A 24,281-nucleotide genomic window follows, 5' to 3' on the forward strand; every position below is an offset into this window, starting at 1 on the left:
TTTTAAGTTTACAAAACTTTGAAACACTTTACTTCAAGCAACTCAGAAAATAGCTTTGAAAATTTGAGTTCAAGTTTCTAGAAGTTCAGAAAACTATATCAGAAAAGTGTAGGAAAGTTGTGAGAAAAATGTGAAAGAGTTATGAAAGAATTGTTCAAAGAATTGTTTTCATTGTGAGTTCTAATGCCTTTAAATAGGCTTTCCAACCAGTCCTTGTGCCTTTATGAAAGAGTAGGAATTCTTTGGAATGAAGGCATTTCGTTTATGATGAAAACCCTTGAGTTTCAAATCTGAAAAACTGATGTAACAACTCTCAGTAACCGATTACAACAAGTGGGTAATCGGTTACCCAAACGTGACATTTTGAAAAATTACATTGAGTAATTAGTTACTCAAACTCTCTGTCCAACAATGAATCTAAAATTCACTTAGAGTAATCGGTTACTCAAATTTGAGTAATCGGTTACTCCAATTTAAATATTGTTGGATAACTGATTCTCACTCATAACATGTTACTCAAATTTCAGTAACCTGTTACACAGTATTTTAAAAAATGTTTTCATTTAAAAATTGAAGTGTTTCAATTTCTTTTAAAATATTTTGAGCATTACTACTTTAGTATATAGAAGAGTATAGGATAGAAGTACCTATTTAGACTTAGACTAATTGTCTTGAAGCTTTAATCTTCTTGGTCTTCATAAGTAATCTTTCTTTTCTTCTTTTTGGTGATGTTGGTGTCTTCATCAAAACCTTGCCAAGGTCAAGAGCAAAGATCTTCTACATAAAATCTAATTTTGACGGATGTAGTTTCACAATTATATTAGATTAACCAATTATATTCTATGTTCAACCAGTTTAAGTATGTCTTTTTTTAGGGGTGAGCAAAACCTGACCATACCCATTACCCAATTTGGCTCGATTATGGTTGAGCTTGAATTAGGTCGGGTCTCATTGAATCTAGGGCCGTATTCGGGTTTAAAAATTAGACTCATATAATATTGAGGGTTGAGTATGGGACAAACATGACCTGGCCTAGACCCGTCCAATGGTTACTCCTGATCATGTTTGTATGTCCTGTATTCGATTATATAGAGTAATGACATCTCTTTAATCGAAAATATCATTGATTCTCTAATTTTTTAATCATATGTACATGATTAATAATATTTATAGATATATCATTTCATATGTCAAATTACATATATATAATAATAAATAATAATGAGAAAACTTTATCTAAAAGATGTATGCATTTTATTTAATGTTTGTATGTCTCAATCGATATTTAGGATCAGGTTAGTTTCGAGTGTAGGACCGAGTACGGGTTCAAAAAATGATCCGATAAACATTTAAGGTTAGATAAGAGACAAGTCTTACCTGACTCAACTCAAGCCATCCTCACCATTTGAAATGAAAAACAGATGAACCAACCAAAAGGATTCCATATTGATAAGTTATGATTTGAAGTCTAATGCTCCATTTGGTGGTAGGGGACAACATCTGTTGTCCCACAAATTGTGCCACTACATGTACTACAAACCTATGATTGATTGAAAAAATATTTTGAAGTTAAAAATTAAAAATTAAATATTTTTCTGACTAAACGTAGCTAATGGTACATGTAGTAACACAATTTATGGGATAGTAGATGTGTACCCATTTGGTAGGATAAAAAGAGTAGAGAAAGAAAATGAGGCAATAGAGATTGAAGAGAAATAAAATTTTTCCCTCCTTTGATTTAGATGGGAGGATGGAAAGAGAGAGAGAGAAAAAAATGTTAGGTGGAACCCACACTTTCTGTTTCTCTCGAACTTTGGAGAGAAAATGGAAGAATGATCTATTGTTCTAAATCATGTCCCAAATTTTGTCTTGTACCAATGATAATTAAATAAAAATAGAAAAAATAATTAATATTTAATTTTTTAGTTGACATAACATATTTTTATTGTTGTGAGATAAGATTTATAACATTGTTTATGATAACATATCTCTATTAAAGAGGTTTCATATAAATCTTTCTCTTCTCTTTCTTTTCTTTTTATCTCAAACCAAACAACACAAAAATTTACTCTATTTCTCTCTTTTTAGTCTCTTTCTCATCTATTTCTTTCTTCTTACTTTCTCTTATACAACCAAATGAAGTTTAAAAGTCAAGATTCAAGAACAATCCATGGGCCAATACTATTCTAAACTCAAGGTGGGCCCTTTAGCATGGCCATATCCTTTTCAACATCCCATCCCACCCATTCATGATTCAATAATGGCCATAGGTGGTAGATTTGGGTATGTATTTATAAACAAAGAATTAATGAAGGAAATTTGATTAGGTCAAATAAATGTTATTTTCATCTTAAATCTCATATACTTACTCATAATTGATTAATTTTTTTGTACTATTAAGAATATCTCATCACTTTATCATTTTATGGTAAAAAATTAATCGTTTTTGGCAGTTGTCATCTCAAATAGTATTTCATTAATATTGATTAGTTATTGCCAGCTAGTATTTATAATCAAGTTACTTATTTACATTATTTTAACAATCAAGTAGTCAATTAAAGTAAGAATACCAATCTGAAACGAACCCAAATGAAATATATCCACCAACAAACAATATTCATCATAATGTTTTTATAAATTATAAATATTTTGATTCTTCCATAAGATGGAAACATGATTACTAGGATGGGTCACTTTGTGTGTGTGAAAATTGAAATCAATAGTATGTTTTTTTAAATAAAATCGCACACAACTTAGTACTACTAAAATAGATCAGGTAGTTTTGTTTTATATTTTTCTTTCTTCCAATGGTTTTATGAGTTCGTTTAGCTCAAATCAAAACCAACCAACCAATAAAAATGGTTTAAATTGGGAGCAACAAGGAAAGCCTAGACAACATTTTTGTTTTTATTCGTAAGCTGCAGTAAGCATATTAAGAAGTTGCCACCAACCAAGAAAGTTTAAGAATAACTATAGGTCAGTGACTATTTAAGGAAACTTTGATTCCATCCATCCACCTACCTTCTTTATTCTATATATTGTGTATAGAATTATGTATACTATTCATTTTATTATAAAGAAAATCTTATAATAATAATATTAATAATATAAGACTAAATGGTTCACATACCAAAACAAATATTGTCTACCTTAACTGAATTGGGCTCATACTTGATAATGGAGAGTTCCTTACTCGGAAAATAAGAAAAGATGTAGTTTAGTAATTTTTTCAAAAATTTTAATTAAAAAATAAATAAAAATCTAAACTTTTAAATATTTATATGTGCCACATAAGTGCCTTTAGTTAGTTCAAAGGGAGGGTTAATATTAGAGAGGATATGAGCCCGTTTAAACCGGGATGAGATCCTCTCCGGTATTAGAGGAATATGAGACCCAAATTTAATTTTTCATTTTTAATAAATTTTTGCTTAAAAATATTTTAAAATTTGAACCATCATTTTTTAAAGTCCATGTATCATAATTTTATATGGTACTGGACCTTTTAGTAATGGAGATGATCTATTTTCAATTAAACTAGGGTTTGTAGGGATTAGGATCACTCGTCCCCGTTCCCGTCTCACTAGCTATACCCATCCAATTAAAAAATTTAATTTAATTAAAAAGAAACATTATAATAACATAAATTAATATTTTTATATTATTTTATATAGTTTGATTGGCTAGATATATGAGGATAAAATTATCTTGAGACATAGGATTCTTGTCAGGTTTGTAGTGAGTAAGATTCCTCTCCATTAATGGAGATGCAAGTTATATTTTGTAGTGTATTTTTAAGATCAAAATTGTAATTGCAATAAAAAGTAAAGGTTATAAATGTCATTGTCTTTTGAGTTTTTAATGTATTTTCCCACTACTTACCTTTTCATTAGTCTATCTCATTTGTAGTATGTGTATTCCCAACCATTTCCTGGCACGTCAATCAGCTCCATATCCTAGATAAATTGACTAAAGTCAGCAAAGTCTCTTCTTTCAACTTCAATCTCTACACCTTTTCTCTCATTTTGTCACTTGACAGAGGTAAAATCTCCCGCAAGGCACATACACCATCACCAATATTCAACTTTAGAGTTTTAACTTCCTCCCAAAACTATCTTCCACCTTCTAACTCTCACGAACAATAAACATTCATAATATTATGAATATTATCATAATATTATTAAAATTATCATAGTTACCCCATCTACCTTGCACCAGAATGAAACATATATTAACCCACGATCACATTTGTCACTGAGAATAATATTTTCTCCACAAGCTACAAAATCGTGATTTTGAGGTTTTGTTTTTACTTAGTCCATTTGATCAGAACATAATACGGAGTGTATTGGGCTTGATTTGCATGCAGGAGAGAATTGATATCCAATGTAATATCAACTTGGGTTTCATAGTGCATCTCATATACAATTGGAGTTGCAGTGTGGAGCTATAACAGCTTAAAGCCTATGGATGAGAAAGATGACGCATTCAATAATGATTCGCTTGGAACCGGGTATCAATATTCTAATCGGGACATATAGTTTTACAAAAACACTGTAAATTGGTACTCATGAAATAATTCAAAGTTCCCCGACTAAACGAGCGTATTTATTCTCTATATTTTATACTACACAATCAGACATTCAGGATAAAGTAAGGCAGAGTTTAGTTTTGCAATTGAATTTTGATCCTCACTATATCACTATTGTCCAAATGGACTAAGAATGGAGTGAATCAAGAGTTATAATGTAAAAATAATAATACTAAATTCTAATGTTATAATCATAAAAATTTAGAGGGCAAAAGTAGCTCAACAAACATTAAATTATATAAGAACATTTACTTAACTGACATATTTTGACCCGTTAAAGCAGCCCTACTTTGAAATCTTATCTAATATTGGGATATCTTCCCATTTTCATTTTCAACCAAATGTTAACCCTTTTCTCTCTCTCAATCACACATTACCCCTTTCCAATCATAGTGCATACACTTACACCATTTTCATGTCCCCATGCAAAACTACGTCCAAGTTTTCCTCTCCTAACAAATTCCCACATTCTTGCACCTCCCCTCCTTCTTCCTTGTCTACTCCCCACCGCTCCCCATATGGAGGAGCGGTTGCCGCCACCGCCGCCACCTCCTCAACCTTGTGCCACCAATACCCCCCAACTCCAACTACCCTACATTGGCCCTGGGACCTACGTGGTCCAAGTCCCAAAGGATCAAGTCTACCGCATTCCTCCGCCGGAGAATGCTCAAATCGCCGAGAGTTATCGGAACTCTCCGGGGAAGGATAAAAAGCGGTCATGTTGTTGTTGGTGTTGTGTTTGTTTAATTGTTTTCATTGCTATTCTTATTATTATTGGAGCCCTAATTGGTGTCCTTTTCTCCATGGTATTGAAACCGAAGAGCCCTAGATTTTCAGTTCAACGTTTTCAACTCAAGAACTCAACCCAACCTCTATACAACATCACATTAAAAGTCAACAACCCAAACTCCAAAGTGGGCATCAATTATAAACAAGGAGGAGATGTTTCCCTATCTTTAAAGCAAAAAGAGATTGCTTTGGGAACTTACCCTAGTTTCTATCAACCCCATGATAATTCAAAAGAGTTTCGATTGGCTTTGAAAGCCTCAAAAGGAAATTTGCCTATGAAGGTTGATAAATCCATGCACAAATGAAGATGTTGTCGTTGCGTAGTGGGACAATGAAATATGAAGTTACGTGCCAAGTGAAGGTGGATACGTTGGCCAAGAACACTCGTGTACTTTCTCAACAATGTGAAACTAAACGAAGCTAGTTGTTTTTTTTTCCAACACTTATAACTTCCTCATCGTTTTACAAAAAGCTTAGGATATGGGCATGGAAATTAAAATGGTTGCTTAGGTCTTTTAATTTGATTTTCTTTTTCTTAAGCATGGGGTTGGGGTTCCCTTGAATGATCTTTAAACTTGTATTTAGGACACAAGTGTAGACAGAAGCAACTGACGTGGACAACATAAATTTGTTGGTTCCCTTTGTAATTCTTAAATTCTCAATTTCTAGATTCAGGCGATGTAAATTTTGAAAATTTTCATCTAATTCCATGGTTTGTTTTGTGAAGTAAGGTGGAAATGTGGAATGCCCAACTACAACAAATAATAGTAATCATGTGATTTAAAAAGATTATGTTATCATGTTCATAATCAATTAACTTTCTTCAAATAATATTAAAAAAAAATTTAATTTTTTTAATTAAATAATATTTTTTATTGAACCGAAATATGAATTTGAGATATAAATAGAGACAAATAATCTCTTATCCTATATGAGAACTCTCCAATCTGAAATGTTTTTTTTTTTGGTTTTTAACGGAATATGTGGTATAAATACGTTTTTGGTCTCTAAATATTTATTGAATTTTGATCTTAGTCAATGACTTTTTTATTGGTTGGTTTTAGTTTTCTCAATGTTGTCATTACTTTTGGATTTAAAATGCTAATGTGATTAATGGAGGCCAAACACATTGGTGCAATGTGTCTTCCACATCATTCATTTATCTTTATATATTTATATTTCAGTCCATATAAATTAAATAATTTTGATTTTAGTGTCTGTAAATTAATTAGTTTTGATTTTAGTCCCAATTTATCTGAGGCTATAAGCAATCAAAACCCTTGTGCACCAATGATGATGTTTGAAGGCTTCACAAGACATATAGATTTGGCACACATTTTTTAGGTTGAGAATTCAAGTAAGATATTAGTATGATAAACCAGTCCAACATCTTTAACCATTATGTCATTGCTACAAAGGATATTAAGTGAATATTTGAATTGCTTCAAACTCAATTTGCAATGTAAAATGTATGGATCTATCGTGACCTTATGATCAATTTAAAATATAATATATGCATACATCATACTATATGTTTGCTGAAGATGGACAAAGCACACATGGTAGTTTCAACTATTATAATCATCATATGAGAAATTATACAAATCTAATGATTCTCATTGTGATATTAAAGGGTAATTACATAATAGATTTCAACCTAATGACAAGCATTCCCATCATCACCTTCAACCAAATTGTAGTGAGCATACATGGAAAAAAGTTAAACATGAGGCTTATATTACCAACTTTCAACAATGTTTTAATTATACATTTTCATGATTTATATTTATGTATTTCCTTAATGTACTTTGCTTTAATGTATTTATTCCATCTATTATTAAAAAAATATGTTTTTAATATAATTGTAGAATTATTAATCAATTTTTTGTTATTTCTATGGATTCAATTATTATTTTTACAATTTTTATTTTAATTATACATTGGATATATGTTAATGTTAAATATAATGGGAATATATTTGTGGATTCCATTTAAGAAGATATATACAATGAATTTTATCTTGAATTTCTTTTATTTATGAAAATATTTATAAAATAAAATAATGATTGATATTGTTCATGCTTTAAATAAGATTTAATTTGTTTTACCTCCATATAAATAAAATGAGTAATGCTATATTTTCCTATCAAACTCATTACATCACAAAAAGTAATACATATTACTTTAAACCAAATTAATCATTAATAAATTTTTTATACATATTTTTTATAGTATAAAAAGATATATCATTTTTCGAATAAAATTATTGCCATACAATAGGCCATTTTTTTGGGTACATAATGTCATATACTAGGTTTTACTATATAATAGGTGCTCAACTAAGAGGGACTCAAGAGAAAGAAAGAACAAAGTATCTCACATGTATTATATTTAATTATTTTTTATAAAAATATTTTGAAAATAAATAAAACAATAGATATATCATACTTTTATTAGTTAACTAAAATAATTTATATGATAAAATAAGAAAATACCATATTCTCTTTTCCTAAAAGAAAAGTTGGAATATGAATGTGCATATTGACTATTCAATGCATATTGACTATTATATTAAGTTAAGCCATCTGGCAGATTGACTATTCAATTGAGGAGTTAGTCCTGGAGAAAGGAACACTTGACAAAATAAAGGAAAATACACTTTTATTATTAAAAATAAAGGGAGAATATGCCCTTAACTCTATAGTAATGGAGGGAAATCCTTGTTCTCAATTGAGAGGATGGACTTGTCATTTCATATGAGATCCGATCTATTTGAAATAAATACTCACAAATAACGTATGAACACAAAAGGGAAAGGGAAAAGGAAAAGAAGGAAAAAATGAAGGCAGAGAAGATAACACTGATTCTGGTAAACCTTGCAGGGATAATGGAAAAAGCAGATGAATCACTATTACCTGGTGTGTACAAAGAAGTGGGTGAAGCCCTTCATACTGACCCAACCGGTCTTGGTTCACTTACTCTCTTCCGATCCATGCTTCAATCCGCTTCTTATCCCTTAGCCGCTTACCTCGCCCACCGCCACAACCGTGCCCATGTCATCGCTCTCGGTGCTTTTTTATGGGCTGCTGCCACTTTCCTCGTCGCCTTCTCCAACACCTTCTTTCAGGTACCCAATTATCATAGTAATCTTATTGCTTCACATGTTTTATCGAATAATTATATAAGTCTCTCATTTATACTAGATTCTCTATTCACCATATTTTAACGTGTATCGAATTCACCATGTTTCGTCGTGAAATATTCTTATAAAATTAATGTAAAAAGGTGTATGCTAAATAGTACACGTGTATTACACCATGTACCAGGTAACTATGGTTTTATCATTCATCTCTCAACGTTAATTTGGTTTAATTTTCATATTAATTTTTATTACCTGGTATGAATTGAGGGAACATGGGCATATTCAAGGGGCTAATACCATTGCTATATGAAAGAAGTTTTCATTTTTTTTCCTTTTGGATTATGTAGGAGGCACCTATGTAACGAAAATGTTTCATGCACATCTATCTTTGACAACTTTTCCTGACAACTTTGATTTTATTACACATAGTACCAATTAGTATACTATAAGAAACTATGTTATCGTAGATATACAGCTGATTATATTCACCTTCAAGTCATTGCATTATAGATGGCTGCCTCGCGAGCATTGAATGGGATTGGCCTTGCACTGGTCACACCTGCAATCCAGTCCCTTGTCGCTGACTCAACCGATGATAACAATCGTGGGACGGCTTTTGGATGGCTTCAACTAACAGGCAACATTGGTTCAATTGTTGGTGGCCTCTTCTCACTGTTACTAGCTCCAATAACATTCATGGGTATCCCTGGTTGGAGACTTTCCTTTCATATTGTTGGACTGATAAGTGTTGTTGTAGGTGCTTTAGTTTACCTTTTTGCTAAAGATCCACACTTTTCGGATAAGGACACAAATGCTAGCAGTAAAGTTTCGGGTAAAACATTTCGGTCAGAAGTGAAAAATATGGTTGAAGAAGCGAAGTCAGTTTCTAAGATTGTGTCTTTCCAGATTATTGTTGCACAGGGTGTCACTGGCTCCTTCCCTTGGTCAGCTTTGTCATTTGCGCCGATGTGGTTAGAGCTTTCTGGCTATTCCCACCAGAAAACTGCTTTCCTCATTGCTTTGTTTGTGATTGCATCTTCTCTTGGGAGTTTGTTTGGAGGCAAGATGGGGGACCTTCTTTCGACACGTCTTCCGAATTCTGGAAGGATAATTCTAGCACAAATAAGCTCCGGATCAGCAATCCCCTTAGCAGCAATTCTTTTGTTGGGTTTATCAGATGATCCATCTACTGTAATACCCCATGCTTTGGTTCTAATCATTATGGGGTTCTTCATATCTTGGAATGCCCCGGCTACAAACAAGTGAAGTCTCTCAAACTAACCATTTATCTTATGTTAGCTAAATTATTTATCACTGAAGAATCATCACCTGTGATAATATTTACTACTGATTCTGAAAATATCGAATATCCTTACATGGTGAATTGAACTTATAAGTTATCAATTGTATTTAAAAATTTAGAGCAACCCTCTGAAGCGTGTTAGGTATGCATAGGCCTTACTTTTCTACTGTATGGACAACAGTCCAATTTTTGCAGAGATAGTTCCAGAGAGAGCCAGGACAAGTGTGTATGCGTTGGATCGATCTTTTGAATCTATACTATCATCTTTTGCTCCCCCTGCAGTTGGGGTTTTGGCTCAGCATGTTTATGGGTTTAAGCCGATTCCTGAAGGTTCTACTGTTTCTCAAGAGATTCTAACAGATAGAGGAAATGCTGCATCATTAGCCAAGGCTTTGTACACAGCAATAGGAATTCCAATGGCTTTATGCTGCTTCATTTACTCGTTTCTTTATCATGCCTATCCAAGAGACAGAGATCGAGCTCGGATGGAGGCTCTAGTAGAATCAGAGATTTTAACAAAGGATAGAGAGTTTGAGTCGGAAGATTTGTTTCTTAGGGACTTCGATGGTGATGCTGTTCTGGTTAATGAAGATAACACATTGCTCCGCCGCAGTTAACATTCTCCAATTCAGGTTAACAATTTTCACAGTTCTGCAACCTGCTGAGTTTGCTTGGCTAAAGAGAGATTAGGATTCAGGTATTTTCAGGGGAATAGAATTTTCAGAACTGTGTTTTGATCTTTAGATGAATCATATGTGACTAGAACGTATAGGCCTTCAAAGATTTATGTTATCTTTCTTTGAAGGAGGAACTTACCTTGTTTATATGCGATTTAATGAAGTGTAGATTCTCATAGCAAAGCATATTCTTATTACTCCCAGTACTGGTTTTATAACTGATTATTTCTGATATATAAACAAATACATAAAGAGTGTGTACCAAAAATAAATAGTGTAATATCTATGCGTGTTATTTAAATTACTTTTTTTTGTTTTGAAGAGTCAATTATGATTAATATGAATGATATATAATACAGTGACAACAGTATATAAGACAAAGGATATGATATTTACTCCTACATTGTCTCATACTTTTATACCTAGAAAAAATATACAACATATCACTTGACCATGTTTTCATAATCCATCATAACTCCTCACTTTTACTTATGTGATGGGAATCTTCATATCCCATGTGCGAGTAATTTAGGAAAAATGTGGATGTAAGTATCATTTCACTACATGAAGATTTAAAGAAATTTATTTGGTAAGGAAATAGAGGTTTTGGCATAATATGTTAGAACAACTAAACTTGAATGGAAATCAGATTTCTCCATTCATATCTTTATTTGTGTCCTGATCCAATAAAAAATATCACTTAAAAGTTATAAAAATAAAAATTATTATTTTTATATTATTCACTTTATTGGTCAAGGATAGGCAGACAACAATTCTTTAGAACACAACATCTCTATTTAATAAACTCATCCTTAAATGGGCTTGGTAGCAGAAATCATCACAAAAAGCCTATTTCTTATGCATTTAAATCCAACCAGCCCACTTGCTCTGCAGAGATCTTCAAGTTCACCTTCAGAGAGGAAGGAGAAGCCCCCAAGATCCTACAATAAGAAACAAGTTATTACATTTCAAAACTAACACAAAACTTTTTTTATCTAAAACAAATAAATCTGATAGAAAGGAGGATATATAATAGTATAATCATAAATGGGCAAAATTGTAAGACAAAACACGGGATGGAGCTAGCATATCTAAATTAAGAAATTAAAACAAGAAACAAATAAATCTGATAGAAGGGTAGATGTACACAACTTTACTCTATTGTCTTATCTCAGATATGGAGAGTGTGTTTCTAGAATTTAAACCTATTACCTTATGGTTATTAAACAACCATCTTACTCTTGCGCCATGAACAAAACTAACAAGCTAAAATATTTAATACCTTCGTTATTCCACTTAAAAACGGGACATAGGAAAGAGGCCCATCACGTACGAAGGTGGTAGCGACAAAAACACCTCCAGGTCGCAAAACTCGAGTTATTTCAGCAATCTGCAAAAGCATATCACAAAAATTATAGGAAGGTTAGTAAAGAATATCTGTGATTTAGGCACAAAAAAAAAAGGATGAGCATAAGCATCTAAGTATCTAACATATACTATGAAGGCTGCAAAGTGACAAACTAACTGCTGTAATTTATCCAAGAAAGTTATGGTAACACTTCACAAAATTGCAGACCGCATCAGTGGCTCCAATATTGTGGTTGCGGTGACCGCCACAACCGCATCACACCGCAATTGCGATGTGACACCAAATCACAATTATGCCCGACTGCAACGTAACCGCATTGATATGAAAAATATTTTTTTACTCGCAAAATAATTTACACTACAATGGCCGCAATACACATTGTAACGGCCGTAATGACCATAATCGTAGTAACCGCAACTGAAATTTAAATCACTGCTCCAAAACAAGCCTACATATAAAATCAGTCAGAAATAAGTCTCACTTCGTCTACGACATTGTTTTGGAAATAGTTTAAATAATTATTAGATTACTATTTTAATAATCAATTATTTTGATATGAAACCTTAACAATTTCTTTACTCCACTCAAAATAAGAGCTTAACAAAAAAAACCTCACATCTGTGGTTCAATGGTTTGCTCCAAGCTACTCGCTTTTTGGCATAGATATTCTAAACAAATGAGACATTTAATTTGTTGTAAAAAAGTGCTCAGTGTTCCTATTTAGTGGTCTCACGTGTAAATAGATAGCTTTCAGGATTTGAACTCATAACTTTTAGGTGATAATGCAAACAAGTTTATCGTTGTTCTAAAATTCATCCTCTAAATGAGACATCTTTATGTAAAATCTAAATATTAATGAGTAAGTATTAACTTACAGCAGCTGATGGTGAAGGCCAACAGTGAATAGCTGCGCCTGCATGCACAGCATCAATTGAATTTGAAGCAAAAGGGAGTTTAGATATGTCTGCTCTGACCAAGGTGAAATTCCTGACAAACAAATATTACGGAAATATAATTGTGATGTAAAGATAAAAATGCCGTTAAATCAGTTTTTTTAGGGTCTAATTGTGAGTTGATTTTTGGAGGGTATGAGAAAGAATGATCTGAAAAGACTTCGAAGTCATAAAATATAATTATAAGATGAGTAAACTTTCACTTCTTTTTTCCCTCTAAAATCAAACTCGCAGATTGTAGAATCTTAAACTCGAGTTGTATAAAATAAATTCAGTTTAGAAATATAAACTGTTTACTCTTTTGGAAAGTTCTCTTCCTGCTGAATGAACTCATAACATTGTTTCAACATGTTTTCTGAGTAGTCAAGAGCAACAACCAAAGAAAACAGTCCACTCTTTGCAAATAATCTTGAAAATAATCCACTTCCGCAACTAGCGTCCAAGATATTTCCACCCAATACTGGCTTTAGGAAGCCCTTCATAATTTCAAACTGCAGTCAAATTCAATAGAAGTCATGATGATGATTAGATGTTAAATCATGTTCAAATGAAGTGGACGTAAAGTAGCTATGCATCAACAAGATAATTCTAATAATGTTTAAAATAAGGTGTTATGTGAGAAAATTTTCTTAAATAATGAGAATAATTTCACTTTATATTGACTTTAATAATTACAAAAGAATAGGGATTTGCTGTCTTTAACGATGTCCTCAACCACGTCACTGACCAATCACAATAAAGCAAAACTGATAAAATTATAAATATTTAATTTTTTTTAACTGACATGGCATAATATGTTTGGTCTGGGACAGGGTTTGGGACTAAACCTTCTCCATTATAAAAATCTTATTAAGGTAGTAAAAAGTAAAAGGGAGCATGATTTGGTGAAAGGAAGCATGGGCGAAACAAGGCAAATGAGCATGGTGCATGAAATAGGCTGAGTGAAATACATATAGGTGATAAACCATTTAAAAAAACACACGTGGGTCCATCAAAAGTTATTGTCTTTAGGAATAGAAATATTTGGTTCACCTCTTTCTCAGCACCAGGAAAACCACCCACTATAGTGAAAGCTTGACGCCAGCCTCTCTCATAGAGAAATGATATTAATGGCAACCTGATTCAACAATCATTGATCAGTATGCATAACAGTGACGAGTTAGTTTCAAGATAACATCTTTTAGACAACAAATAATTATACTGTTACACAGTAGTATGTCATCATTCACCAACTAATTTATACCCATGCAATATCTATGTTAAAAAACTATTAGAAATGCAAAAATTGAATTAACCCAACAATGTAGAGACTTTATTAGAAATTTAGAACATGAAAAATCATATGCATACAGTACAAGTGTTCCCTAAACTCTTTATAGAACAACATGATTACTAGCTATCATGAAAACCTCTTGCTCCAAGAGAAATATATTCGGCTAGATTCTATTCCATCAGACCCACAAGAGAAATCTATTCTACCTACATTTATTTTCATGTATTATTGCTATTATAAACTGACTTTATACAACAATATCTAAGTCAAACTACACATCTGAAGAAAGAACAGCTCAGTGTATAAGGCTCTCATTTTGTAAGTAATCTTATCCTCGTAAACAAAGATATTGTTCCAATATTTGAACTCAAGACCTCTACCTCACAAGGCAAAGAGCCTTATAGTTGTCCCAAGTTTGTTTGGACAGATGATCAATAATTTGTTTTGTTTTCTTTCTCATTCAAACCTTCTCAGATTTTATTATCACCAATGTTAACAGTTCAAAAAATGACCAAATGCAAATAAAGACTTGGGGGAAACATTTTATATAAAGAAAAAGAGAAGGAAACTTCCATGCCTGAAAAGCTCTGTGGAAACTGGCATTGGTTCACCAGTGTTCTTAGTTTCATCACCTGTTGTGATGAGATCAATGTGTGTTTGGTTACCAGCATATGTTTTCTGACAGGTGCTACACTGTAAAGTGGTTCCAGAGATAGCATCTCTGCATCAATTTTTCCAATGAGGAAATCAATTATTCAGCTTAACAGAAAGTTTTTGTTTTTTTCTAATTCAAAGGGAAAACGAAAAATAAAATGAAAGAAGAAATTAGAAGGATCCAAAGTAAATAAATATCTCATACATTTATGCACAAGTTGCCAAGGTTAGTAAGAACAAAGCGAGCATCAATCCAGGATGACTAGCACGTCTAAGGGAAATTATATTCCTCCCTAATATTTCATGTATATACTGGATTGGGATCTTCTCCAAAACTGAAGGATTTAATACCTAAATGTAAGGTCGGGGTTGGTTTCAAAATTTATAATTTTTTATTTAAAACAAATTTAAAATCTATATTGTTAAGTTTTTTTAAAGTTACATGTTATCATTTTCTCCTATACCAAAGGATATAGCATTTACTTATCTTTGTTTTAAAAACTACACTTATTAGTAATCTCCCATCAAAGGAGGCTAGTGTAGTCATAAGGTTGTAGTAATAATTTATGAGGCAAGAGGAGTACACTAATAATGTAACTAAATCAAATATTAGATAAGATATATTTAACTCCCATACTTTTCATTAGTTTTCTGTCGAAAACTTAACAAGGGAACTTGGCCGAAAATTTTGAAGACCAAAACCTAACAAAAAGTAAAAGTAAGAGGGAAAAGTGCATTTATACTTTGTTTGGTTTGTTAGGGAAAATGAGAGGAAATAAAATTTAAGGAATAAAAGTTGAAGAAAGTAAAAATAGAAAAAAATAGAATGATTTTTTAGTTGTTTGATATGAAGGAGGAAAAAAGAACAAGAGAGAGAAAAATGATAAAATAAAAGATATAAATATTATAATTAAAAAATACAATCATCAAGATATAAATATACTTTGATTTTAGAATTAAACATTTCTATAAACAATGATGTAACAAAAATATATTTATATTGAAATTAATTAAAATATAATTAACATAAGTTTCAATCTATATAAAATTATAAATTCAATCTAATGGTTTGTTTCTCAACATTCTCTCTCTAAAGTAGTTTGGAAATGTTTTTTGTGGGTAACTTTTCTCTTTGCATTCTATTTTTCTTTGTCAACCAAAAGATAGAAAACATATAAGTTCATTCATTTTCTCCTTTATCATTTTCTTTTTCCTCATTTGCAATGCAACCGATCGGAAATTATAACAATTACCTCAAAACTTGATTTGATTATAGTTTATTTTAAAAGTTACACTTCCATAGCAATTCAATTTCGGTTATTGTATGATAAGTGTAAAGATAACATATTGAACATAAATATAATTCACTATATATATAATTAAAAGGATTTATTATTAACATCAACTTACATTGAAAAGCTAGGATCAGTAATCCAAGTCAAGGGTTGATAACATTCGGGACAAGCCAATAAGTTTGTGTCGCTATGGCTGATTTCCTTCTCATTCTCAACTGAAATGGAATCCTATACACAAATTTTATATAAGGTGAATATTTTCACAATTCTGTTCTTCTACAATACGATCAATGATAAAAATAAAGAAAAATGAATAAATATACAATACATAATAATAATAATAATAATAATAATAATAATAATAATAATAATAATAATAATAATAATAATAATAATAATAATAATAAGAGAATGAAAATTATTACGGTTGAGTTGGAATTGGCGTGGACGATAACCATAGAAGAAGAAGGTCGAATTCGAAGTGGAGAGAAAGAAGGAGGTGTGAAGAAGCGCGTGGTGATGGAGTGTTTGAATGAAGAGAGTGATGGGGTAGGAGGGGACAAAGAGAACAATGAATTAGTGATAAGTGTTGTTGTTCCCTGGGCCATGGCTCTTTTGCTCTAAAATTATAGAATTTTTGATTTTGTCTCACTCTTTGTGCTTCTTGTTGTTCTTGTGGACTTATTAGAGTTTTCACCTTTTATTAGCTTTCAAACCAAGGTTGTCTTCTCAATCCATCATATGCATGCCAGTGTTAGTGTAAAATCTCAATTTTGTCACCAACAAAAATACCAAAAAAGGCAATCTAGTCATTTTTTTTTAGATTTTGGAGTTAAATAATTATTTTTATCAATTTATGAGTATTCTTATAATTTTTGGTATTTTATTTAGTCACAAGTGTTTTGTCAAAAACATTTTGGCATTTTTTAAAGCTAAATAAAATATTCACTTTCTTTTATAAGTATTCTTTAAAAAAATAATTTTACCAAATAAAAACATAATTATTTTATATGTTATAGAACTAATTTTATTTTTGAATCATGATGATTTAATTACTAACTGTTTTATTTCGAAATTTTAAATACGTAGTTTTGTTTTTAATTCTAAAAATTAACTAGTTGTTTCAAAATTTAATTAGCAATTACTTTTTATTTAATTTTTGAATTGAGAAAATAATTATAAAACTTTCCTATAAAAAAGAAGGTAAGGAGGAGGAGTAAAAAACATAGCCAGAAAAAAAAAATAGAGTAAAATCTTAAGGTCTTTGATTTTGTCCTTGAAATTTTTAAAATTTTAAAATAGTATTCAAAATATTAAACGTAAATTAAATTAGTTATTCTTTAATATAATTTTGACTCATAATAAAGATTATTTTAATTTATATCCATAATATTTAAATACTTGTTTGAATTTTTTTTGTTGAGATAAAATGAATAGATATGAAATTTTTTAACACTTACAAAAAAAGGGAATGAAGTATCTTCTGGTAAAGAAAATAAATTATCTCATTCTGCTAGTGAAATCATGACATGTGTCATGTTTCATCATTTTCTATAAACATATTTTTAAAAATAAAAAAAATAACATATATAATCATTTTTACTGGATATAGGAGATAAGTTATCTCATGAGGAAATTCTCATACAAAAAATATATTTAGACAGTTTCTAGAAACTATTCCTTTTATCCTTTTTTGGTAGAAAATCCTGCACAATGGCATTTGTCACACCCGAATTGGCTCATTGCTTTGTCACATCATGCAGTCCCCAACCTGGGATTGCGTCTGTCCTGTGCGCTGCTCTTCTCCCAGCCAAGCTATCTCAGCCACATGTCCATAAGTGTGAGATATCTAACTTAGAGAAAGACTTATGTGGAAACCAAACAATATAGAGACGGCCAATAAAATGTTGATAACACATTAATATATTAGTTTTAATTAAATTTAATATTAAATGATAACATAAAAAACTATAAAATGCACTTGTTTTTAAATATGATGTATTATATATGTCTTCATATAAGTTTTTCTCTCTAAGTTATTAATAAACAAAATATTATTTTATAATACATTAACAAGTCATTTTTGCATTCTCACATGAGGATGTTTTTTTGTTGCATGATTAAGAACACATATTATATATACATTCACATGGTTAAGAACATACACGTTACTTGTGCATTTGCATGGTTAAAAACACATATGTTACATTTGTATTCGTATCGTTAAGAACATACATGTGATCACTGTATTCGCTTTATTAAAAAACACATGTTACTCATACATTTGCATTACTAACAAACACATGTTACATGTGCATTCGCATAATTAAAACATACATGTTACTCGTACATTCACATTGTTAAGAACACACATGTTATCGTGTATTTATCTATTCAAACACATAACAAAAATAAATGATAATTATGAACTTGAATTTTCTAATGAAAATAGGAAACTGAAACATGATACTATAAGATTTTTTTGAAAATAAATATTTTAATAGTTTTAGAAAATAAAATGACTATTTTAATTTTGAATTTGATTTTTTTATAATGAAAATATGGAAATCAAATCATGATATTAAATGAGTCTTTTTTATTAAATATATTTACAAGTTATAAAAAACTTCAATTTTAAATTTAATTTTTTAATTATAATAGGAAAAATTATAATCCAAAGAATTTGAATTATGATGTTAAAGTTCAGTGGAAAAAATATTACAAAGCTTTGATGGGGCGAAAAATATATTAATTCTTAGAGTTATAGTAAATGTTAAATAATATAAATAGATGAATGCAAATATCGAATGAGAGGAAACTGTATAGTTTTTTTCAATTTAAATTAAACAACTATATAAGGAAAGCTCACGTGATTATTTTAAGATTTTTTGTTACCAAAATTGGGATCATGAGATTTATATGTTTGCTCACCTGACTGCTGACCTACCAAGAATTACATACCAAGAATTACATGAAATTATACACTTACACCTTTATGTAAGAGATGAAGAAGTAGAGGAGAGACAAAGAGAGAGTTATAGAAATGAAATGAAATGAGAAAGAGAAATAGTTTGAGTGTGAAAAATGATTTTAATCCTCTCTAATGTTCAATAATTATTACTTTTTAACATAACAAAAATATGGGTCAATTAGTAATTAACATTAAATTATTAAAATATAAAATGTATAAAAAATAAGGATGTAGTGTGGAAAGATATATAATAGTAATATAAAACCTTTTAAGAGAAAAAATGAGGAAAATATGACATATGACTAGAAGGAGTTTTTTATTTATTATATACAGTTAATATATATCATTTTAGAATTTGTAAACTGATTTGGTACAGTGATATATCATTTTTCTATTTCACATTGTATACTTTATTTTCTACATATTATAGTACCACAAATATTAATAATTCTCAGTAAAAAAAAGTTAATAATGTCAAATAATAATCTTAACATTTAATACTTAACATCACAATGTGTATTCTTCTAATTAGTAAGTTTTAGGTTTTTTTATGAAAATTATAAAAATAAAGAATAATTTAATAAGCATCAGAATAACAAAAAATAAATAATGAGATGTTTTAATTGAAATCATATTTCTCATCATTTTAAAGATGAAATGACATATGATCCTACCTCATTTTTGCAAGCAAACAAAAAATCAAATTATTTATTTAAACTTTATGATATAAGTAAAAATATTTAAGAATTGAAAAACGGTCATGATTATTATTGTATTTTCTCCTTTTCCTTAAGTTGAGATGTGATATCGAATATATGGTTCTACTTCATTCGCTTAAAGCATAGATGACAAACTACAATTAAGCATTGTTTTTAATCTTCAATCAACAAAACAAACATTTTTTTTACTTAAAAATTTCATAGCCTTGATTTCCTATTGCTGATAGGAATATGAGTAATATTATATCTTATTATACACAACAAAAAATATTTATCCTTTAATATAAATATCTAAACAAGTTTATGATATAAAATAATTCATCCAATTAGTGAGAATATCATTTTCGCATGGGCATATAGGGTGTTAATATTTTCCATTGTCCATAATCGACTTATGAATCTAATTTCTAACTTGAAAGAGCAGATAATTCCAAACTGGGCTTCAAATAGAGTTTTTTATATTTTAAAATGCAAAAAAGTAATAACACCTCCAATGAGTTGTGTATCCAGTGTTTGACAAAAAATCAGGGCATGACAATTGAGATATTGATCTCTATCCCAAAAAAATTGTCTCTAGTGAATCAACTGTTGTTAAATAATATAAAAATGTTACTTTCTTTTTAGGACTTTTCTTTTTTAATTAAATAACACTTTTTAATTGGATGGGCATGAAATTTCTTAATTGGAGAATATCAATTTCATTCTTATTTGGGTATGATCTCATACACTATTTTATAATTTATTACACATCCTCATCAATTAAGAATGACATCATATTTGTCATTTTTCTCCATAATGAGAAATGTGATTATTATTCTTACTTGGGTTACATAACCTATCTTACACATTTATATTTTATAATAACAAATTGATTTTCTCTTCTTCTTTCTACCTCTATGGTCCATATTTTCTTATAATAATAAGTATTTTTGTGCAACTAAGTATTCTTAAAAAAAATTAAGAATATCAAAGTACTAAATGTGGGAAGAACATTCTCACCTAAATAAGAACACCATAAGGGTAGATGGTTGTAGATACTCTTACTCATTATTACTTTTTTTTTTGTTTTTCTTTGGGGCGAAAATTTTAAAACATTGTTGATGACTTTTAATGAGTTTTTTTTATCGGATTGTTTTTCCATATAAGGTTATGATGTTGGATAATTGTTATATATATATATATATATATATATATATTCTTAAAAATAATTAGGTCATTTATAGTTTTTTTCATTTTTTACCATGGATGAATCTTATAATATTATATAGAAATAAAGAATAACTAAAAATTATCACAACGATAATTTTTCATTTGGTTATTTGGATTTTTTAGACATGTATTGAATTATTTTACATACATAGTTGTTTAATATGTTGTTAAGGGGATGAGTGCTAGAGTTTGAATTGTGTGGTGATATGTCATGTATCACATTTTGGTTTAAAGTAAGTTTTTTTTGTATTATCAAGAGTATCATTCTATCCTATGAGTAGAGGTGTTAAAATGAGTGGACCCGGTCGAACTTGGTCTCCAAAGCCATAAAATTTATGGGGCTTAGGTAACATATTAGGTATTTTTTTTTATTGAAGTAGAGCTTTTTAGTCCAAACCGGTTGAGCTATATTAAAATTGGGCTAGGATCAAGCTTATCAGGGCGGACACTAACTAGTTTTTCCTTATTTTTTTTTTAATTTTGTTGGGACCTTTGGCATGGTAATAAGCTTTAGGTGAAATTTATTTTACAAAATATGTGTTATGAACTTTGAATAAAAATAGAGTAATATCTATAACATAAATATTTATAAATTACAATAATTTTATAAAGTTAAACATGATAGTATTTTTTATTTTACATAATATTCTTTTAAGCAAAATAACAAAATAGTGTATCAAATCAAATGAGAAGATATAATATAGTATATCAAACCATATGGATCCCATTATTCTTTTCTTAATTGTGTATTTAATTAGATTTAAGTTCTACAACAATTACATAATAATTAAAATAAATTTTACAACAAAACTAAAAGATAATATAATTGTTTACCATAGAGAACTCCATACAACAAAATTTAACATAATAATTTATAATGATTATATATTATGATGGTGATTTTACTTTGACATATATAGTTCATTCAAAACTTGAGTCTACCATACCATGACTATAAATTAACGTGATATAATTTTTTATAGTGACCAAATATTTATATATTAAAGGGAAGTTACAAATTATATTATATGAGGGAGTGAGATTCCAATATAAATGAAGATTTAATAAATGAATTATGTTAAAAATCATATATATGGACTTGACATCATGTGCTAACTTAAATACAATATATTAGATCTATAATTTTGGTTGCATTGGGCATAACAAATATGTTAAAATGTTATACATTAATATCAAATGATATATATATATATATATATTAAATAGATTAAATATGTTAAAATTTAAATAAATATTTTTTTTTGTATTATTTGGCCCGAACACAACCTACTCAGAAAATCATGTGAAGTTAATCAATGGATGACATGGAGAGAAAGGGGAAAATGAGTTTGATTTTCTCATTGAAGAGCGAAGAAAGTATAGAAAATGACTTACATGTGTTTAATGAAATGAAAAAAAATCAAAAAATCAAACTAGTGAAATTAATCGATTGACGATCAAAAGAAGGATAAGATATTGAGAAAAAAATTAAGTTTGACTTTCTTATTAAAAAATAAAAAAAAAGACTCTCCAAGAAAGGAGAAAGTAAAAACTAGAAAGTGACTTTTAAGAAGATGATAATTGAGAAGTGAATAAGTGTAGGAAGAGTTTTTATGAGTTACATGTTAAGTGATAGGTTTTAGAAATTTTAATTTCAGGAGGACAAAATATCATGTTTTAGATCTAATTATCAAAATATGTAAGTGTCTATTTTTATAATAAGATCATTTCATCATCACAACGGAAGAGAACTTATGTTATTAAATTCACTCATTGTTTGACATGTGTTTTATTTTTTATTTTTATATTATATCTTAGAATGAAAACTTTTAAAAAAAGACACATATTAAACAATGAATGAATTTAAAGAGATAAATTATTTCTTGGTGTAATAAAATATTTTAATTTAAGATAATAGATTGGAAGCAACTCTAAACTTGGACTGAGGCCTTTATATTGTTGGTAAGGTTGTATATTCAAAGATATAGTTTGTCACCTTTATCCTCCTGCCAACAAATAAATTATTATATCCCTTTCCCTTGTACACAGGCCAGCAGCACAAACTTCAAGCCATGATAACAAAACACATGATAAACCTCGTATTTTGACTCGATATATCATCGACCACTTCATTGATGAAACGGTGTCTAGTTATAAACCCACCCTCACCAAATCTTATTACTGCCTTTATAACACTAATATACTTGTATATGTTTATCTACTCACCTCTATTTATTTTTAAATTTTTCTCATGGATACTTGCCTCTCTTAAGTACTATCAAAACCTAGTTATTTTCTCTGGCATCATATGGATGGTTCAATCGATAAACTTGTAAACTAAACTCATATAAATCCAATAAAACAATTAGACTATTCACATAGTCATCCAATTTGATAAAACCGTCAAACATGCTAGAGTTGTATGAGTCGATCGAGTTATTGTATTTTAAAAAGTGAAATATGGAAAAGGAACACACATAGAGTTTTAAATTTGTGTAGCATCACCTTGGTTTTCTTCATATATATGGTATTAACTTATCATGCATTTTTAGTGGAATTTGTGTTGAGAAAGATAACTTTAACTTTTTGATGTTAGAATTCTAAATTCTTAATAGGTTTTGTATACTAAATTGTGAGTTAGCGTTTTATATTTTGAATTTGTTAAATGAGATAAATACTTTTGAATTAGTTAAATGAGATAAATACTTTTGAATTAATCATTACTTTACAATTTAGGGTATAGTTTTATTACAGTAGGTTTGATTTTAGGAATTTTGAAATTTGAATATTAAGAAATATGGATTATAAATTGGAACTCATTCTCTCATTTTCTATATATCTATCATTTATTGACTATCTATTCTTTTATTTTGCTTATTATTCTATGATATTTTATATCTATTCTTTACTGACTTGATTGTCATAAAATATTTTCAGTTACATTCTCTTACAGGTCCAAGCATCCTTCAAACTATACTAGAAGATTCAGCAGATTCCTACCATCTCGACCCACCTCTTCAAGACCAAAGAAGGCCTACCATCTTGATCCACCTCGTTAAGGCTAAAGAATAAATATGTCAATGTAATGATTTATAAATTATATTAATCATTCATCATTTATTTGTATTTTTAAAGAATCAATGATAATAAAATATAGATGATGAATAGTAGATAACAATATATAAAATGCCTATATTTTTCCCTAGTACTTAATATAGTACATATATCTGAGTTGAAGAAGCGAGAGTAGGGAAGTAATAATAGCATAACGGGTTTAACCACGTGGTTCGTTACAAGGACAAACAAAAGGCTTGTACATGCGGCTCACATGGTTATCAT

General features: G+C 29.6%; 2 protein-coding genes and 1 pseudogene across 4 annotated transcripts; 2 read left to right on the forward strand and 1 right to left on the reverse strand.

Moving 5' to 3' along the window:
- Positions 1 to 4,941: 4,941 nt before the first annotated feature.
- LOC109340057 lies at positions 4,942 to 6,103 on the forward strand (annotated as a pseudogene).
- Positions 6,104 to 8,050: 1,947 nt separating this feature from the next.
- On the forward strand, positions 8,051 to 10,753 carry LOC109340058 (protein spinster homolog 3-like). Of its 3 annotated transcripts, XM_019577625.1 has the most exons (4): positions 8,051 to 8,504; positions 9,030 to 9,781; positions 10,004 to 10,454; positions 10,513 to 10,578. In XM_019577625.1, the coding sequence occupies exons 1-3, from the start codon at positions 8,217 to 8,219 to the stop codon at positions 10,437 to 10,439; spliced, it is 1,476 nt and encodes a 491-aa protein (XP_019433170.1). In that variant the 5' UTR covers positions 8,051 to 8,216; the 3' UTR covers positions 10,440 to 10,454; positions 10,513 to 10,578. The 3 variants fall into 3 exon arrangements, with proteins under 3 accessions (XP_019433170.1, XP_019433169.1, XP_019433171.1); XM_019577624.1 differs by having other exon boundaries at positions 8,052 to 8,504; positions 10,004 to 10,753; XM_019577626.1 differs by having other exon boundaries at positions 8,401 to 8,504; positions 9,016 to 9,781; positions 10,004 to 10,753.
- Positions 10,754 to 10,912: 159 nt separating this feature from the next.
- Positions 10,913 to 16,682, reverse strand: LOC109340059 (uncharacterized methyltransferase At1g78140, chloroplastic-like). Its single transcript, XM_019577627.1, has 9 exons — positions 16,469 to 16,682; positions 16,159 to 16,271; positions 14,672 to 14,815; positions 13,854 to 13,938; positions 13,119 to 13,312; positions 12,744 to 12,855; positions 11,782 to 11,889; positions 11,299 to 11,440; positions 10,913 to 11,128 (listed from the first exon to the last, which is right to left on the reverse strand). The coding sequence occupies exons 1-8, from the start codon at positions 16,649 to 16,651 to the stop codon at positions 11,312 to 11,314; spliced, it is 1,068 nt and encodes a 355-aa protein (XP_019433172.1). The 5' UTR covers positions 16,652 to 16,682; the 3' UTR covers positions 10,913 to 11,128; positions 11,299 to 11,311.
- Positions 16,683 to 24,281: the final 7,599 nt, after the last annotated feature.

This window comes from Lupinus angustifolius, unplaced genomic scaffold, assembly GCF_001865875.1.
Source record: "Lupinus angustifolius cultivar Tanjil unplaced genomic scaffold, LupAngTanjil_v1.0 Scaffold_132_129, whole genome shotgun sequence".
Taxonomy (NCBI): Eukaryota; Viridiplantae; Streptophyta; class Magnoliopsida; order Fabales; family Fabaceae; genus Lupinus; species Lupinus angustifolius.

Coding starts and splice junctions, on each gene's coding strand:
- LOC109340058 (XM_019577625.1), top strand. CDS start 8,217: ATGAAGGCAGAGAAGATAACACTGATTCTGGTAAACCTTGCAGGGATA. Junction 8,505..9,029: donor TCTCCAACACCTTCTTTCAG/GTACCCAATTAT, acceptor ATTGCATTATAG/ATGGCTGCCTCGCGAGCATT. Junction 9,782..10,003: donor AATGCCCCGGCTACAAACAA/GTGAAGTCTCTC, acceptor TATGGACAACAG/TCCAATTTTTGCAGAGATAG.
- LOC109340059 (XM_019577627.1), bottom strand. CDS start 16,651: ATGGCCCAGGGAACAACAACACTTATCACTAATTCATTGTTCTCTTTG. Junction 16,272..16,468: donor ACGCCAATTCCAACTCAACC/GTAATAATTTTC, acceptor ATTTGTGTATAG/GATTCCATTTCAGTTGAGAA. Junction 13,313..13,853: donor TTCCTGGTGCTGAGAAAGAG/GTGAACCAAATA, acceptor ATTTGACTGCAG/TTTGAAATTATGAAGGGCTT.